Genomic DNA, 19,442 nt, shown 5'->3' with positions numbered 1-19,442 from the left:
CTCCACTCCAAGGCCTTCTTTCTAATTGAACAGGTTAAGTTTAGTTCACAACAAGGTCTTTGCACTTGGGAGTTCCGTTGGCTGACTTAGCCTTCCCATAGATTGTTACACAGCCTCTTTCTCATTTTTGAAGTTTCCTCAAATGTCTCCTCCTCAAAGAAGCCTAAGGGCACACCCCTTTTAAACCTTCAGGCACACCACCACTTCCCATTACCTGAAGTACCTTTATCTTCATTACATGCCTGCTAAGTTATTTTATTTGGTTATTTAGTTGTTTGTTATCCATCCCTTCAAATACTCCAACAACACTGAGAGCTCCATGAGAACAAAGGTCTCATCTGACTTGCTAACTGCTGTGTATCTCAGTGCCTAAAATACTGTGTAATCCACAGAAGACGCTCAATAAGTAATAGCTAAATGACTAAATAAATTTATATTAAGCTATTCACACTCCAAAATTTCCCCCTTATGATTAACACACAAGTTTCCAGCTATACTGTTTTAAAACAGATTTTTTTTTTTTTTTGAGACAGAGTCTCACTCTAGAGTGCCAGAGCATGATCTTGGCTCACTCCTCAGCCCAGGTTCAAGTGATTCTCTTGCCTCAGCCTCCCAAGTAGCTGGAATTACAGGCATGAGCCACCACGCCCAGCTAATATTTGTATTTTTAGTAGAGACGGGGTTTCATCATGTTGGCCAGGCTGGTCTCAAACTCCTGACCTCATGATCCACCAGCTTGACCTCCCAAAGTGCTGGGATTACAGGCATGAGCCACCTTGCCCAGCCCTCAAGTATCTTTTCTAACCACAACAAAACAAAACCAAAATCAGGCCAGTTGCAGTGTCTCATGCCTATAATCCCAGCACTTTTCAAGGTAGAGTGAGCGAATTGCTTGAGCTCAGAAGTTCAAGACTAGCCTGGGCAACATTGTGAAAGACTGTCTCTACAAAAAATACAAAAATTAGCCAGGCATGGTGGCACAAACCTGTAGTCCCAGTTACTTAAGGAGATGAGGTGGGAGGATCGCTCGAGTCTGGGAGGTGAAGGTTGCGGTGAGTTAAGAATGTGCCACTGCACTCCAGCCTGGGTGACAGAGTGAAACCCTGTCTCAAAAGAAAAATTTAAAAAATCAATAACAAGAGGAACCTTGGAAATTGTACAAATACATGAAAATAAAACAACAGGCTCCCAAATGACCAAACGGTCAATAAAAAAAAAAATTTTTTTAATTTCTTGAAACAAAAGAAAATGGAAACAAAACATATCAGAACCTGTGGAAAACAAAGAAAACAGTACTAAGAAGAACATTTATAACAATAAACAACTACATAAAAAGTAGAAATACATCAAATAAACAACCTAATGATGTACCTCAAAGAACTAGAAAAGCAAGAATAAAGCAAACCAAAAATTATTAGAAGAAATAAAAAAAATCAGAGCAGAACTACAAATGACATTGACACTAAAAAAAAGAATAACACCAGGTGCGGTGGCTCACGCCTGTAATCTGAGCACTTTGGGAGGCCGAGGTGGGTGGATCACAAGGTCAGGAGTTCAAGACCAGCCTGGCCAACATGGTGAAACCCAGTCTGTACTAAAAATACAAAAATTAGCTGGGTGTGGTGGTGGGCGCCTGTAATCTCAGCTACTTGGGAGGCTGAGGCAGAGAACTGCTTGAACCCGGGAGGTGCAGGTAGCAGTGAGCCGAGATGGCGCCACTGCACTCCAGCCTGGGCAACACAGCGAGACTCCATCCCAAACAACAAAACAAAGAATTGAAAAAATCACTGAAACAAGCGTTGATTTTTTGACAAGATAAACAAAATCAATGTGTTAGGCCACTGCTGCATTGTCGAAAAGAAGTAACTGGGATGCCAGGCGTGGTGGCTCACATCTGTAATCCCAGCACTTTGGGAGGCCAAGGCAAGCAGATCATGAGGTCAGGAGCTGGAGACCACCCTGACCAACACGGTGAAACCCCATCTCTACTAAAATACAAAAAAAATTAGCAGGGCATGATGACCCACACCTGTAATCCCAGCTACTTGGGAGGCTGAGGCAGGAAAATCACTTGAACCCAGGAAGTGGAAGTTGCAGTGAGCCCAGATCAAGCCACTATACTCCAGCCTGGTCAAACAGTAAGACTCCATCTCAAAAAAGTAATAACTGGAGGCCGGGCCCAGTAGCTGACACCTGTTATCCCAGGACTTTGAGAGAATGAGGCAGACAGATCATGTCAGGAGTTTGAGACCAGCCTGGACAACATAGTAAAACCATGCCTCTACTAAAAATACAAGAATTAGCCAGCAGTAGTAGTGCACCTCTGTAGTCCCAGCTACTCAGGAGGCTCACGCCTATAGCCCCAGCACTTTGGGAGGCCAAAGCGGGCAGATCACCTGAGGTCGGGAGTTTGAGACCACCCTGGCCAACATGGCAAAACCCCACCTCTACTAAAAACACAAAAATTAGCCAGGCGTGCTGGTGCATGCCTGTAATCCCAGCTATTTGGGAGGCTGAGGCAGGAGAATCATTTGAACCCAGGAGGTGGAGGTTACAGTCAGTCAAGATTACGCCACCACACTGCAGCGCGCGACAGAGCAAGACTCCGTCTCAGAAAAATTTAAAAAAAAAAAAAAAAAAAACTCTACGAACACCTAAAAACTGATAGTTTAATAGAAGTCTTTCGTGAAAATCAGGCACCTGGAAGATGATTTGGAGCAATCTCTGACCACAGTTGATCTTGAGGATGTTGGTTCAATATCTTCATTTTGCCTTAATTCTTTCTCTCTGCTCATTTCTTCCTCTTTTTCTCTTGCTTCTGAAAAGATTAAAAAAAGATTAACAAAAAAATCCAACCATTACAATTCAAAATTTGCTAGTATTAGAAAGGCTAAAAATTAACATAGCCACAAAGACATAACTTAGAATGCTAGCAGTAACAGGAAAAAATTATCAACCACAGCTACTGTGGAAAACAATATGGTGGTTCCTCAAAAAGTTAAACGTAGAATTATCACGTGATCCAGCAATTCCACTTCTAGTAAATATCCAAAGAAACTGAAAGCAGGGTCTAAAAAAGATACTTGTATACCCATGTTCATAGGAACATCACAACAGCTAAAATGTAGAAGCAACCAAAGTATCCATCTATAGACAAACGGATTAGCAAAATGTGGTATATCCACACAATGAAATATTATTTACCCAAAAAGGAAGGAGACTCTGCAATATGCTACAACTTCGATAAACCTTGAGGACACTATGCTAAGTGAGATAGACTACTCACAGAAAGACAAAAAGACAAATATCGTATGATGTTACTCACATGAGGTAATCTAGAGTAGTCAATGTCAGAGACAAAAAGTAGAATGGTGGTTAACAGAGGCTAGAAGGAGGGGCACTGAAGAATTGTTTAATACGTATACAGTTTCAGTCCTACAAGACGAACAATGTTATAGATGGTGGTGATGGCTGCACAACACTATGTACTTAAATATTATGATGGTACATTTTATGTGTATTTTATCACAATTTTTAAAATTAGAAAAAAAAATTTATCAACCTAAATGGCCAATGTGGTAAAAGAATTGAACGAAATTACTGCATAGCAATATAATACTAACTGCAGACAATAAAAATAGTGATAGAAAACAGAAATCTGGGAAAACATTTTAACAAATATGCTAAGCAAAATTAGCATAATGTGGATGGTGATATATTTTTTAAAACGTATTCGAAGGTGAGATTTTAGGTGATTAACTTTCTAATGTTTTAAAACATAAATTTAGCACTTCTTGGCCAGGCGCAGTGGCTCAAACTTGTAATCCCAGCACTTTGGGAGGCCGAGGCGGGCGGATCACCTGAGGTCAGGAGTTCCAGACCAGCCTGAATAACATGGAGAAACCCCGTCCCTACTAAAAAGAAAAACTTAGCCCGGCCTGGTAGCACATGCCTTTAATCCCAGCTACTCAGGAGGCTGAGGCAGGAGAATCGCTTGAACCTGGGAGGCGGAGGTTGTGGTGAGCTGAGATTGCGCCATCACACTCCAGCTTGGGCAACACAAGCAAAACACTTTCTCAAAAAAAAAAAAAAATGTAGCACTTCTTTTCTGAATTTTCTACACTAGAATTTTGGTCAGAGACTAGCTATCAAAATCATAATAAAATGTATACTAGCCGGACGCGGTGGCTCATGCCTGTAATCCCAGCACTTTGGGAGGCGGAGACGGGTGGATCGCGAGGTCAGGAGATCAAGACCATCCTGGCTAACACGGTGAAACCCCATCACTAGTAAAAATACAAAAAAATTAGCCGGGTGTAGTGGTGGGTGCCTGTAGTCCCACCTACTCGGGAGGCTGACGCAGGACAATGGCATGAACCCGAGAGGCAGAGCTTGCAGTGAGCCAGATTGTGCCACTGCCCTCCAGCCTGGGCGACTGAGACTCCGTCTCCAAAAAAAAAAAAAAAAAATTTATACCATAGGCTGCTCTGTCTACAGAGTAGCCATTCTTTTATTTCTTTACTTTCCTAATAAACTTGCTTTCACTATATTTAAAAAAAAAAAAAATCTACTACATTAATTTTCCAGAGTTGTTTACTCTAGAAAGACAAAAAAAATTTTAAATATTAACTTTTTTCCCTCTGATAATCTCACTCTACAATTGTGGGGGCACTAGGAAGAAAAAGGATTATGTATGAATAGTTTGGTACTCAATTGCCACCATCCTCAATAACCTGAGATAATATTTAACATTTTTTTCCTTCACTTAATAATGAAATACAATATAACTCAAGTTAAGCAGCAGCAAAGGACACTTATCAAGTGGAATGTTGTATTCTATAGGGTCTTTAGTTGCTGGGACATGGAAGATGAGGAAGAGAGTTACCCAGCAAACATCAACAAGGAACTACAAAGTCTTTCATGTCAAATATGGAAGACAAAACCCTCCAGGAAGAAGTAAGGCAAACATTACGGCTCTAGATCATGTTGTCTTTTTTGTGTCTTCTGGGCTGAGGTGGGTCAAGAGTCAACAATTCTGCACTCTGATACTAGAGACTGGAAAAAAAATTAAAAAGAAGCATAGTGTCCAGAATTAAGAATGGGCCTGCCAGGCGCAGTGGCTCACGCCTATAATTCCAGCACTTTCGGAGGCTGAGGCGGACGGATCACAAGGTCACAAGATCGAGACCATCCTGGCTAACACAGGGAAACCTCATCTCTACAAAAAATAAAAAAAAATTAGCCAGACGTGGTGGCGGGCACCTGTAGTCCCAGCTACTCGGGAGTCTGAGGCAGGAGAATGGCGTGAACCCAGGAGGCGGAGCTTGCAGTGAGCAGCGATTGCGCCACTGCACTCCAGCCTGGGCAACAGAGCGAGACTCCGTCTCAAAAAAAAAAAAAGAATGTGCTGAAGCCGGGCATGGTGGTTCACACCCATAATCCTAGCACTTTGGGAGGCTGAGGCGGGTGGATTGCCTCAGCTCAGGAGTTCAAGACCAGCCGGGACAATATGGTGAAATCCTGTCTCTAGTAAAATACAAAAAGTTAGCCGGGCATAGCAGCGTGCACCTGTAGTCCCAGCTACTCGGGATGCTGAGGCAGGAGAATTGCTTGAACCCAGAAGGCAGAGGTTGCAGTGAGCCGAGATCATACCACCACAATCCAGCCTGGGCCACAGAGTGAGACTCCGCCCCCAAGAGAAAAAAAAAAAAAAAACAGAATAAGCCTGCTTAGCTCCTAGCTCACCCTGTTTTTTCAGCCAATCCCTCCAGACCTCTGGGGATGGCAGCAGCGTTTGTACTCTAGGCTCATCTTCTCCCTCAGGTCTTACAGTCAATTATATTACTAATGAGGAAAAGATATTGAGGCTGCCTACTCAGCTGCCATTTCCCTCTTTTTTACTTTCTTTTTTTTTTTTTTTAAATAGAGACGAGGTCTCACTATGTTGCCCAGGCTGGTCTTGAAATCCTGGGCTCAAGCAATCCTCCCGCCTCAAGATTTACAGACGTAAGCCACCACACCATGCCAGTCCTCCCTCTTTTTCCCTTAGTTTTTCTTTTTGGTTTTGTTTCTGTTTTGAGACGGAGTCTCAATCTGTCACTCAGCATGAGTGCAGAGGCACAATCTCGGCTCACTGCAACCTTCCACCTCCTAGGTTCAAGCAATTCTTCCGCCTAAGCCTCCCGAGCAGCTGGGATTATAGATGCCAGCCACCATGACCACCTAATTTTTGTGTTTTTAGTAGAGACAGGGTTTCACCATGTTGGCCAGGCTGGTCTCAAACTCCTGGCCTCAAGCAATCCACCTGCCTCAGCCTCACGAAGTTTACTAGGATTATAGATGTGAGCCACTGCCTCCAGCCTAGTATAACACTTCTAAAAAAAAAAAAAGTCTGTATTTCAGCTGGGCGCAGTGGCTCACACCTGTAATCCCAACACTTTGGGAGACTGAGGAGGGAAGATCACGAGGTCAGGAGTTCGCCCAGCATGGTGAAACCCCACCTCTATTAAAAATACAAAAAATTAGCCAGGCATGATGGTGCATGCCTGCAATCCCAGCTACTCAGGAGGCTGAGGCAGAAGAATTGCTTGAACCCAGGAGCTTGCAGTGAGCCAAGATCGCGCCACTGCACTCTAGCCTGGGCGACAGGGCAAGACTCTGTCTCAAGAAAAAGAAAAAAAAAAAATCTGTTTCATATGTCCTGCACATACTTATAGCTTTCAAGAACATAAAAAACATTTAAAAAAGAATTTGTACCACTATCATTTCCAGACCCTTCACAGCACGTATTTTATTGGGGTTTTATAGTAATCCATCCTTTCCACTAGTGCATTTAGCAACCAAGACAGCTCATAATCCCATATACAGACAACCTTGCTATTAAAAAGGTCAAAGTCTTAGCTTCCTCAAGCGTACTATCAATACCCAGGGAAAGACTCCAATACCAAGCATGAGATAAATAATGCCCATATGAGAATTTCCAACTTTTAAAGAAAAATAAGTCAAACTGTCTTATGGTAGGAAACTAGGGTTCCCGCAACCCCTCTCTTCAATTTCATAATTTGCTAGGACAGCTCACAGGGAATCATTTTTAATTCCACAGTCTAAATGTAATCTAATTGCCAAGTCTAGAAGAACACGAAAAAAAACAACTCTTATGAATAACTTCCCATATAATGATGAATACGACTTCCATAAATTATCCCAATAGTATTTTCTATTGCTAAAGCTAAATAGATCTTTCAAAGAGATCATCAATTTAGATTCATATATTTAGATCAGAGGTATAAATTGCCATCCAAGGATGTAATACTAAATCAAGAAAGTTCAATAATTTATCCACAAAAATCAAAGGAGACTATAGTCTTGAGACAATTTTTCAAAAATTTAAAAATTCAATAACTCCCCAAGTTCCGCTTAGATAAAATGTATACATGCTTTACTAAGAAAAATTACAGGAATTTAATATTTATAAAGTTCTTTGTTGTTTATAAGCTACTGTACCCAACATCTTAATCTCTTCAAGAAACTTCCAAAGTAGATGATACACACACAACAGGGTTATGAAGGATCAGAAATTGGAAAAACCCATCCAATGTTACTTATCTTGTAGATTGTGGGGCTGGGCCTCAAACCTAGGTTCCCCAATTCCAAATCCCAAGCTCTTTCCAACAGATTGTAACCATTTTTTCTTAAGACGGAGTTTTGCTGTCGTCACCCAGGCTGGAGTGCAATGGCACGATCTAGGCTCACTGCAACCTCCACCTCCCAGGTTCAAGCGATTCTCCTGCCTCAGCCCCCCGAGTAGCTGGGACTACAGATGCCCGCCACCACACCCGGCTAATTTTTGTATTTTTAGTAGAGACAGGGTTTCATCACATTGGCCAGGCTGATCTCAAACTACTGATCTCAGGTGATCTACCCACCTCAGGCTCCCAAAGTGCTGGGATTACAGGCATGAGCCACTATGCCCAGCCCAGATTGTGCCATTTCAAAATATTCTCCAAAGCAGCAAGATTTCATTTTTTAACAAGACAGTATTACAGGTCTAAATTCAATTCAATCTTCTCGAAATATTACTGAGAACCTACTTTACAAAGCAAAGTACTAGGGACTATAAAACTTACATACCCATAAATATATACATCTATGTACCCACAAAAATTGAAAATAAAAAGATTAAAAATAAAAAGCTTCACTTTGGGAGGTTAAAGCAGGCAGATCACTTGACTTCAGGAGTTCAGACCAGCCTGGCCAACATGGTGATACTCTGTCTCTACTAAAAATACAAAACTTAGCCGGGTGGTGGTGGCACGTGCCTATAATCCCAGCTACTGGGGAGGCTGAGGCAGGAGAATTGATTGTACCAGGAGGCAGAGGTTGCAGTGAGCCTAGATTGCACCATTGCCCTCCAGCCTGGGCGACCTAAAAAAATAAGTAAATAAAAACAAAAAGCGGCTGGGCGCGGTGGCTCAAGACTGTAATCCCAGCACTTTGGGAGGCCGAGATGGGCGGATCACGAGGTCAGGAGATCGAGACCATCCTGGCTGACACGGTGAAACCCCGTCTCTACTAAAAAATACAAAAACTTAGCCGGGCGAGGTGGCGGGCGCCTGTAGTCCCAGCTACTCGGGAGGCTGAGGCAGGAGAATGGCGTAAACCCGGGAGGCAGAGCTTGCAGTGAGCTGAGATCCGGCCACTGCACTCTAGCCTGGGCGACACAGCGAGACTCCGTCTCAAAAAAAAAAAAAAAAAAAAAAAGCTTACATAGCCAAATAAGACAATTCTGTTCAAAACATGTTGTATTATACACTTAAAATGGTAAATACAAGGTACCTACACTGTGATAGTACAAACATTCACTAAACTGTTTAAAACATTTGTAAATGCCTCAGATAGCATGTCTTTGTCTATCATTTGAGGATATTAAAATTGTTTTTTGATGTGATGATATTGCGGTATAATATTAAATATATTTGGCCAGGCGTGGTGGCTCATGCCTATAATCCCAGCATTTTGGGAGGCTGAGGCGGGCAGATCACGAGGGCAGGAGATCAAGACCATCCTGGCTAACAGGGTAAAACTCCTTCTCTACAAAAAATACAAAAAAAAACAAAAAAAATTAGCCGGGCATGGTGGTGGGCGCCTGTAGTCCCAGCTACTCAGGATGCTGAGGCAGGAGAATGGCTTGAACCTGGGAGGCGGAGCTTGCAGTGAGCCGAGATCGCACCACTGCACTCCAGTCTGGGTGACAGAGCGAGACTCCGTCTCAAAAAAAAAAAAAAAAAAAAAAAAAAAAGAAATATATTTGGTCTTTGTTTCAGGTTCCTGCCACAGAGCTTCTGAAACCCTTGGAATTTCCTGAGTGATAGGAGCTCTCTTTTGTTATTCACTAGAAGCCCCTTTGGATCCCACCTAAGTTTATGCTATTGAAGTGACTTAGTGTGGGACCCCTAGGCCTCAGCATGGGACTGCTGCTCACTAAAAAAACTGACGGGTTAGATAATTGGAACTTTCATCCCCACCCACCAATCTCTGGGGAAGCTGGAAATTAAGATCTATAGAAAAAATTTTTGTTTTTCTTTTGAGACAGGCTCTCGCTTTTTTACTCAGGCTGTGATGCAGTGGCATGATCATAGCTCACCGCAGCCTCAACCTCTGGGCTCAAGTGACCCTCTCACCTCAGCCTCCCAAGTAGCTGGGACTACAGGTGTGCGCCACCATGCCCAGCTAATTTTTTAAAACTTTTTTGAACAGGATCTCACTGTGTTAGCCCAGGTTTGTCTCAAACTCCTGGGCTCAAGTCATCCTCTTACTTTGGCCCCCAAAGTGCTGGGATTATAGATGTGAGCCACTGAGCCCAGCCTAGACACTCTTGAACCACTAGATGTGATTAGCTTCAGGTAGCTGAACACCGGGGGATGCTGGGGAGTTGGTGCACCCAGAGAGGGCACAGAAGCTCTGCACCTCTCCCACTCCATACCTTGCCCAATGCATTACTTCATCTGGCTGTTCATCTGTATCCTTTATAACACCCTTTATAATAAACTGTTAAAACTAAGTAAAGTGTTTCCCTGTGAGCCATCCTAGCTAATTATCAAACCAAAAAGAGGAGTCATGGGAACCCTGATTTATAGACAGTAGATTAGAAGCACTGGTCACAACCTGTGACTTGAGATTAGTGTCTGAGTGAAGGCAGTCTTGTGGTAGTCTCCAGGCAGACAGTGTCAGAATTAAAGTGAGTTACCGAATACCCAGTTGGAAAACTGGTTGATGTATGGGGGAAAACTCCTATATATCTGGTGTCAGAAATAAAGTACTGGTTCACACCTGTAATCCTAGCACTTTGGGAGGCCAAGACAAGTGGATCACTTGAGCCCAGGAATTCAAGACTTGCCTGGACAACATGGTGAAATCTTTTTTTTCTTTCTTTTTTTGAGACAGAGTCTCGCTCTGTCACCCAGGCTGGAGTGCAGAGGGGCGATCTTGGCTCACTACAAGCTCCACCTCCCAGGTTCTTGCCATTCTCCTGCTTCAGCTAATTTTTTTTTTTTTTTTTTTTTTTTTATTTTTAGTAGAGACAGCGTTTTACCATGTTAGCCAGGATGGCCTCGCTCTCCTGACCTCGTGATCCACCTGTCTAGGCCTCCTAAAGTGCTGGGATTACAGGTGTGAGCCACTGTGCCCGGCCAACATGGTGAAATCTACCTCAACTAAAAATACAAAAAATTAGTGGGGTGTGGTAGCACCAACCTACAGTCCCAGCTATTTGGGAGGCTGAGGTGGGAGGATTACCTGAGCCCAGGAAGTTGAGTCTGCAATGAGCCAAGGTCATGCACTGCACACCAGCCTGAGCAACAGCAATGAGACCCTGTCTCAAATCAAAAAAAAAAAGGAGTGAAGTACTGAGAGGAGTGTGAGAGGGTAGGAAACAGCTTGGTCTTTCCTATCTCTTATAGGTATCTTGGTTAAGCTTTTTTTTAAAACAATCCTTACCATTTTAAAATACATACAAAAATACTTATGAGTAAAATGATGTCCAAGATTTGCTTCAAAATCATCTGAAAGGGGAAACAGAAGTAACACTAGCCATGAACTGTTACAGTAGTTAAATCTGATTGACAGGTACATGGTAGTTCATGACTATACTTCCGTGTTTGAAATTTCACATAATAATGAGGGGTTTTTCTGGGTGCAGCAGCTCACACCTGTAATCCCAACACTTTGGGAGGCCGAGGCGTGTGGATCACAAGGTCATGAGATCGAGACTATCCTGGCTAACACGGTGAAACCCCATCTCTACTAAAAATACAAAAACAAAATTAGCCAGGGGTGTTGGTGGGCACCTGTTGGTAGTCCCAGCTACTCTAGAGGATGAGGCAGGACAATGGCGTGAACCCAGAAGGCAGAGCTTGCAGTGAGCCAAGATCGCACTACTGCACTCCAGCCAGGGCAACAGAGCGAGACTCCGTCTCAAAATAATAATAATAATGGGTTTTGGCCTGGCACGGTGGTTCACGCCTGTAATCCCGGCACTTTCAGAGGTCGAGGCAGGCGGATCACTTGAGGTCACAAGTTCGAGACCAGCCTGGCCAACATGGCGAAATCATGTCTCCACTATAAATACAAAAAAATTAGCCGAGCGTGGTGATCACCTGTAATCCCAGCTACTCAGGAGGCTGAGGCAAGAGAATCACTTGAACCCAAGAGGCAGAGGTCGCAGTGAGCCGAGATCGTGCCACTGCACTCCAGCCTGGGCAACAGAGCAGGACACCATCTCAAATAAAACAAGTAATGAATAGTTCTTTCAAAAAATAGTACATGTAGATAGCTTTGTTTTCACCACAAAAAAAGTTTTCTTCCAAAGACTGAAAATATTTTCTGTCAGGCACACTGCCAAATACTGGATATTGCTGCTGTACAATACTTTATTTATTTTAGTTATTTTATTTTATATTTTATTATATATTTTATTTTATCTTAGTTTATTTTGAGATAGAGTTTTGCTCTTGTGGCTTATTTTTTTATTTCATCTTATTTTATCTTATCTTATTTTATTTTACTTTGAGATGGAGTTTTGCTCTTGTTGCCCATGCTGGAGTGCAATGGTGCAATCTCAGCTCACCACAACCTTTGCCTCCTAGGTTCAAGCGATTCTCCTGCCTCAGCCTCCCTAGAAGCTGGGATTACAGGTGCCCACCACCACACCTCGCTAATTTTTCTATTTGCAGTCGAGACGGGGTTTCACCATGTTGGCCAGGCTAGTCTTGAACTCCTGACCTTAGGTGATTCGCCTGCCTCAGCCTCCCAAAGTGCTGGAATTACAGGTGTGAGCCACTACACCCGGCCCATTGTTGGTTTTAAAATGATAAATTGGGCCGGGTGCAGTGGCTCACACCTGTAATCCCAGCACTTTGGGAGGCAGGCAGATCACAAGGTCAGGAGATGAGACCATCCTGGCCAACATGGTGAAACCCCATCTCTACTAAAAATACAAAAATTAGCTGGTCGTGGTGGCACACACCTGTAGTCCCAGCTACTCAGGAGGCTGAGGCAGGAAAATCGCTTGAACCGGGGAGGTAGAAGTTGCAGTGAGCTGAGATCGCACCCCTGCACTCCGCCTGGTGATAGGGCGAGACTCCATCTCAAAGAAAAAAAAAAAAAAAAGGCAGGGGTGCAGTGGCTCCGCCTGTAATCCCAGCACTTTGGGAGGCCGAGGCAGGCAGATCACAAAGTCAGGAGTTCAAAATCAGCCTGGCCAACACAATGAAACCCTGTCTCTACTAAAAATACAAAAAATTAGCCAGGCGTGGTGGCATGTGACTGTAGTCCCAGCTACTCAGGAGGCAGAGGCAGGAGAATCGCTTGAACCCAGGAGGTGGAGGCGGCAGTGAGCCGAGATCCCGCCAATGTACTCCAGCCTGGGCAACAGGGAGAGACTCCATCTCAACAACAACAAAAAATCCAACAATGACAAGTAGTATAACAACACTTTTTTTTTCTCTGAGATGGAATTTCACTCTTATACCCCAGGCTGGAGTGCAATGGCAGGATCTTAGCTCACTGCAACCTCCACCTCCCGACTTCAAGCAAAGCGACTGCCTCAACCTCATGAGTAGCTCAGATTACAGGCCCCAGCACCATGCCCAGCTAATTATTGTATTTTTGTAGAGATGGGGTTTCACCATGTTGGCCAGGCTGCTCTCAAACTTCTGACCTCAGGTGATCCGCCCACCTCGGCCTCCCTAAGTGTTGGGATTACGTGTGTGAGTCACCGCGCCCGATCACATTCTTTTTTCTTTTTTAATATACTTGCATGAGGTATACATAGTACTTAAACCAATAAAAGGATAAATATCTGAACTTCTTACCCAGTGTTTTGCGACTTCTTTCCACAGCTGTTCTTCGAGTTTGTTCAAACATTGCTTCCAAGTCAAATGTGCGAGCTTTTTTACCTAAAACATGAACAAATGGCAGACTGCAATTGCCTTGCAATAAGTTGGCCAAACTTCAGGTGATCAATACTGATCAATAAACACTCAGTTTGTCTGTTTATAACATAGCTCCAATATAACCATAAAATATCACAGAAGGAGTTTGAGTCACAGATAACTTTTGATGACAATCCCTTCACTAAGTACTATTAATCAGTTAACTTTCCCATCCTCCTCTAATTTACCTAGATCCCTACCCTAAGAAACAACAACACTAATACAGGAGGCAGAATGGAGAATGTCCCAAAAGTTACCCTTTGCAGATGTAATTAAGGTTATGGACTTTTAAATAGGGAGACTATCCTAGTTGGCCCTTAAAGGCAAAGATGCAGAACAGCTACGGCAGAAAAAGTCAGAGAGATCCAATGTTTGAGAAGGATTTGAGGCATTGTAGTTGGCTTGAAGATGAAAGGGGCAACATGAGAAGTAATGCAGGTACTTTAAGGAGCTAAGAGGAAAACAGAAATCTCAGCCCTATAACAAGGAACTGTATGAGCATGGAAACATTCTCCTCCTTCCCCAGTAACTAATTTTCCCCTATGTGGCACAAACATGTGGACACCTTTCTCACTTCTGAGTAAAGGAATGAGGTACTAAAATGAAGGATTTATACCGGGTAGGGTGGCTCATGCCCATAATCACTTTGAGAGGCTCAAGTGGGAGGATCGCTTGAGCTAGGGAGATCGATCAGCCTGGGCAACATGGTGAAACCTCGTCTCTACCAAAAGTATAAAAAATTAGCCAGGTGTGGTGGCACACATCTGTGATGCCAGTTACTCAGGAGACCAAGGTGGGAGGATGGCTTCAGCCTGGGAGGTGGAGGCTGCAGTGAGCCAAGATCGCACTAGTACACTGCAGCCTGGGTGACAGAGCAAGACGCCATCTCAAAAAATAAAAAAAAGAATAGAAAAGGCCGGGCACAGTGGCTCACGCCTGTAATCCCAGCACTTTGGGAGGCCGAGGCGGGCGGATCACGAGGTCAGATCAAGACCATCCTGGCAAAAACGGTGAAACCCCGTCTCTACTAAAAATACAAAAATATTAGTGGCGGGCGCCTGTAGTCCCAGCTGAGGCAGGAGAATGGCATGAACCCGGGAGGCGGAGCTTGCAGTGAGCCGAGATCGCGCCACTGCACTCCAGCCTGGGCGACTGAGCCAGACTCAGTCTCCAAAAAAAAAAAAATAGAAAAACTACAGAACTAGTAGGTGAACACAACCCAAGGTCAACATGTGTAAGTCTATTATTTAATCATTATCATAGAATTAATACAGGCTGGTCAAAAGACAACAAGACCACCTTGAGGAAAGGTTCAGGGAAGTTAGAATCCCAATGTTTGGATGAACAGCATTTACAATTTTAAAATGCAAAACAAAGAGAAAGCATTTTTCATGTATCAGTCTAGTAAAGTTTTGTTTTCGTTTTTTAAATAATTTTCTTTTTAAACAATACCTACTCTGTGTTGGTAGGGATATGGTAAAAATGGCATTCTTAAATTCTGTTAACTTTGGTATAACCTGAAAACAAGCTTTTTGATGGGTATTACGGCAATAAGCAGCAAGCAGCTTTAAAAGACACATACCCAATTTTTCAGCTTTTTAAATATTTATACTTCTGTATAAACTAGGCTCTCTTTTAGAAATCTACCCTACAGAATTACATATTTTTAAAAATCCTCGTACAAATGCTATTATTTACAAAAAATGTTCATTTTAGCATTATTGGTGACTTAAAATTAGAAACATCTTTTCTCTTCCTCTCTCTCCAGGACTCTCATAACTGTCTTCTGAGTTGCTTCTAAGGGATACGCAGAATAGAAGACAAATGGGAGAAGAGTATTGACAAACTGAAAGGTATGCACCCGAGCTACAGGAATTCCGAGTTGACAGCTCGATCTCCCCTCCCACTCTGCGGTTCTTCAAACCTCTGCAAAAGGAAAAGGAGCTCTGCCTGGAGCAATCACTTACCGAACCCAGTGAAGCCCATGGTGACCGCAAGCTGCGGGTCCGGTCCCGACGCGTCTGAGCCTGTCGCTGGAGCAAGAGGAAAAGAGAGGAGGCCTAGTTAGTGCGGCGCCCCGGCGCCCACGACACGGCCCACCACGCCTGGACTCGCCTAATGAAACCCACCTTCGCTGGGCCCAGAGCGCTCCATCGCTGGCCGAACACCGCAAAATGGGCCACAGTCACAGCCTAAACAACTGCAGAGGAACTTGCCACTAACCCGCGGCAAATCCCGGAGGAAGTACCGCCTCCAAACGACAGCGGCGCCGCCGAAGCCAAGAGCGGCACCTTCCGCAAAGGGACCGCGGCTTTCTGCGCGGCGCCGCCCTACCGGACAGGCGGGAAAGCGCCGCGCAACTCAGACCACTGGAGGGGAGAAGTGGTATCTGGAGTTTCCATAACATAACATCCTTTCCTTTTTTTTTTTTCTTTTTTTTTTTGAGCCAGAGTCTCTGTCGCCCAGGCTGGAGTGCAGTGACACGATTTCAGCTCACTGCAACCTCTGCCTCCCGGGATCAAGCGATTCTCCTGCCTCAGCCTCCTGAGTAGCTGGGATTACAGATGCCCACCGGCTAATTTTGTTTTTTTTGTTTTGGTTTGTTTTTTTGTTTTTGTTTTCAGACGGAGTCTCTGTTGCCCAGGCTGGAGTACAATGGCGTGATCTCGGCGCACTGCAACCTCTGCCTCCTGGGTTCAAGTGATTCTCCTGTCTCTGCCTCCCAAGTAGCTGGGATTACAGGCGTCCACCACCACATGCAGCTAATTTTTTGCATCTTTAGTAGAGAGGAGGTTTCACCATTTTGGCCAGGCTGGTTTCGAACTCCTGACCTCAAGTGATCCGCCTACTTTGGCCTCCCAAAGTGCTGGGATTACAGGAGACACCCTTTGCTTTTGTTTTTGTTTTGTTTGTTTGAGGTGGAGTCTCACTCTGTTGCCCAGGCTGGAGGGCAATGGCCGACCTCGGCTCACTGCAACCTCTGCCACCCGGGTTCAAGCTCTTCTCCTGCCTCAGTCTCCTGAGTAGCTAGGATTACAGGCGCCTGCCACCACACCCGGCTAATTTTTGTGTATTTAGTAGAGGCGAGGTTTTGCTATGTTGGCCAGGCTGGTCTTGAACTCCTGACCTCACGTGATCCGCGCACCTCTTCCTCCCGAAGTGCTAAGATTACAGGCCTGAGCCACTGTGCCCCAACTTTTTTTTTTGGCCAAGTCTCCCTCTGTTGCCTTGGCTGGAGTTCAGTGGCGTGATCTCAGCTCACTGCAACCTCCTCTGCCTCCTGGGCTCAAGCAATTCTCTTGCCTCAGCCTCCCGAGCAACTGGGACTACAGGTGTGCGCCACCATGCCTGGCTATTGAGTATTTGAGACTACAGGCACCTGCCACCATGCCCAGCTAATTTTTTGTATTTTTAGTAGAGACAGCGTTTCACCATATTGGCCAGGATGGTCTCAATCTCCTGACCTTGTGATCTGCCCACCTTGGCCTCCCAAAGTTCTGGGATTAAAGGCGTGAGCCACTGCACCTGGCCTGTCAGGCTGAAGTTTACAAGGCTAATCATGTGCTCAGGATTGTCCTTCTTAAACAGAATGTGGGAGTTCAACACTTCAATGTTCAGAAGGTGGAGAAGAATCTCTTTCTCTCTTTTTGAGACAGAATCTCACTCTGTCACCCAGGCTGGAATACAGTGGCACAATCTCGGCTCAATGAACCTCCATCTCCTGGGTTCAAGCGATTCTTGTGCCTCAGCCTCCTGAGTAGCTGGGATTACAGGTGCCTGCCACCACACCCGACTAATTTTTCTTTTTTGAGACGGAGTCTCACTGCATCGCCCAGACTGGAGTGCAGTAGCACGATCTCAGCTCACTCCAACCTCCGCCTCCTGGGTTCAAGCAATTCTCCTGCCTCAGCCTCGCGAGCAGCTGGGATAACAGGCCCTGCCACCACACCCAGCTAATTTTTGCATTTTTAGTGGAGAAAGAGTTTCACCATGTTGGCCAGGCTGGTCTCAAACTCCTGACCTCAAGTGATCCACCCGCCTCAGCCTCCCAAAAGTGCTGGGATTACAGACGTGGGCCACTGCACTCAGCCTATGGAAGAGTATCTTATACCAAACCTTGTACCTTTGGCGCTAAACTGGATATGAAGTGAGCATCTGATCAGCCAAGTCCGCTGCTCCATATTTTGTCATTATAATTCACAATGACACATGGCTTCTTAGTTTTCTTTCCATCTGTTGTCTACTTCAATCGCCGTATCATTGTGGAATATTGACAACATTGTGACCACCTTGTTGTCACACCATTTCAGTGCCATAAGTTCACCACGGAACTTACAACATCACACATAGGAATGCTATGTTTTCTAGGATTTGACATTTTCAGCGATCTAGAATTACTATATTTTGTAAATGGAAATTCCACTACTAAAAACAGAATGCTATAAATAGAATAATGTATGTTTCCAAAGTCAATATAATAGAGTGATGTAAAAATAATAAAATAATAGACATAAACTTTGGGTGTTAGGTTGGGACCATAATCTGTGAGTTATATTGGGGTAAAGGCTGCAGCAGCAAGCACCAACAGTGAGTATTCTCAGGGAAAATGGGAAGTGGGTTAACAATGGGTAAATCTGCGGGTGCCTGTAGTGAATTCTTTTTTTTTTTTTTTTTTTGAGACACAGTGTCGCTCTTGTTGCCCAGGCTGGACTGCAATGGCGCAATCTTAGCTCACTGCAACCTCTCCCTCCCAGGTTCAAGTGATTCTCCTGCCTCAGCCTCCTGAGTAGCTTGGATTACAGGCATGCGCCACCAGATCCAGCTAATTTTTTTTTTTTTTTTTTTTTAGTAGAGATGGGGTTTCCCCATGCTGGTCAGGCTGGTGTCTAACTCCTGACCTCAGGCGATCCGCCAGCCTTAGCCTCCCAAAGTAGCTGGGATTACAGGCGTGGGCCACCACGCCTGGCCAAATTCTTATAATTTTATATTGTCTTAGCATTTATTTTGAATATAAGTTGGACTTTCTCATATCAGAAGCAGGGTTCAGTCACCCTTGACACAGTTTGCAGTTCTACACCTCCTCCCCGTTCCTCAATGTGATCAATCCAGGTATCTATTATATAAAACTTCCTCCTGGTGCCCACCTCACCATAGGATAACTACATACAGCCTACCTCACCAGCCCTGCTGACCCTGACGTCCTACATGGACTGTGCAGATATGCCACAGTGACTACCTCGATCACAGCATGACTTCCAACAACAGGGGTGTCCAATCTTTTGGCTTCCCTGGGCCACAATGGAAGAAGAAGAATTGTCTTGGGCAACACATTAAATACACTAACAATAGCTGAGAGCTTAAAAAAAAAAATCACAAATCTCACAATGTTTTTTTTTTTTTTTTTTTTTTTTTGAGACAGAGTCTCGCTCTGTCGCCCAGGCTGGAGTGCAGTGGCGCAATCTCGGCTCACTGCAAGCTCCGCCTCCCGGGTTCACGCCATTCTCCTGCCTCAGCCTCCCGAGTAGCTGGGACTACAGGCGCCCGCCCCTGCGCCCGGCTAATGTTTTCTATTTTTAGTAGAGACGGGGTTTCACCATGGTCTCGATCTCCTGACCTTGTGATCCGCCCACCTCGGCCTCCCAAAGTGCTGGGATTACAGGCGTGAGCCACCACGCCCGGCCAAATCTCACAATGTTTTAAGAAAGTTAACAAATTTGTATTGGGCTACATTCAAAGCCATTCTGAGCTGACGAGCTTGTCCTCAAATTTGTGCATGATTGCTTTAAATCCACCAATTAAAGTGTGGGAATTCCTCTTGGGAAATCTATTTGGAAAACACCATGAAACCAATGAATGCGTTGGCTCATGAGTCCCTCTTTCTCTTTCCCTGACTGCATTCCTTGACCTCCAGGTGTGCCAGATGCCCTCCGGGCCTGTAAGTAATAAAATCTT

General features: G+C 44.4%; 1 protein-coding gene across 5 annotated transcripts in view; it reads right to left on the bottom strand.

The window, feature by feature from the left end:
- WDR70 (WD repeat domain 70) overlaps window positions 1-19,442 on the bottom strand; it is a 422,645-nt gene that overhangs the window by 362,929 nt on the left and 40,274 nt on the right. The window contains exons 2-5 of one of the 5 annotated variants that reach the window (XM_050794508.1): window positions 15,620-15,708; window positions 15,458-15,523; window positions 13,371-13,454; window positions 2,701-2,818 (exon numbers count right to left, since the gene is read on the bottom strand). In XM_050794508.1, the coding sequence (XP_050650465.1) occupies window positions 2,701-2,818; window positions 13,371-13,454; window positions 15,458-15,523; window positions 15,620-15,644 (293 nt within the window). In that variant the 5' untranslated portion in view covers window positions 15,645-15,708. Of the gene's footprint in view, window positions 1-2,700; window positions 2,819-13,370; window positions 13,455-15,457; window positions 15,524-15,619; window positions 15,721-19,442 lie in introns of those variants that run through there. The other 4 variants (XM_050794509.1, XM_050794510.1, XM_050794511.1 and 1 more) reach the window with 4 other exon arrangements.

This window comes from Macaca thibetana, chromosome 6 (genome assembly GCF_024542745.1).
Source record: "Macaca thibetana thibetana isolate TM-01 chromosome 6, ASM2454274v1, whole genome shotgun sequence".
Classification (NCBI taxonomy): Eukaryota; Metazoa; Chordata; class Mammalia; order Primates; family Cercopithecidae; genus Macaca; species Macaca thibetana.
Note: the sequence above shows the minus strand (reverse complement) of the source record. Positions and strands in the feature narration are given on the sequence as shown.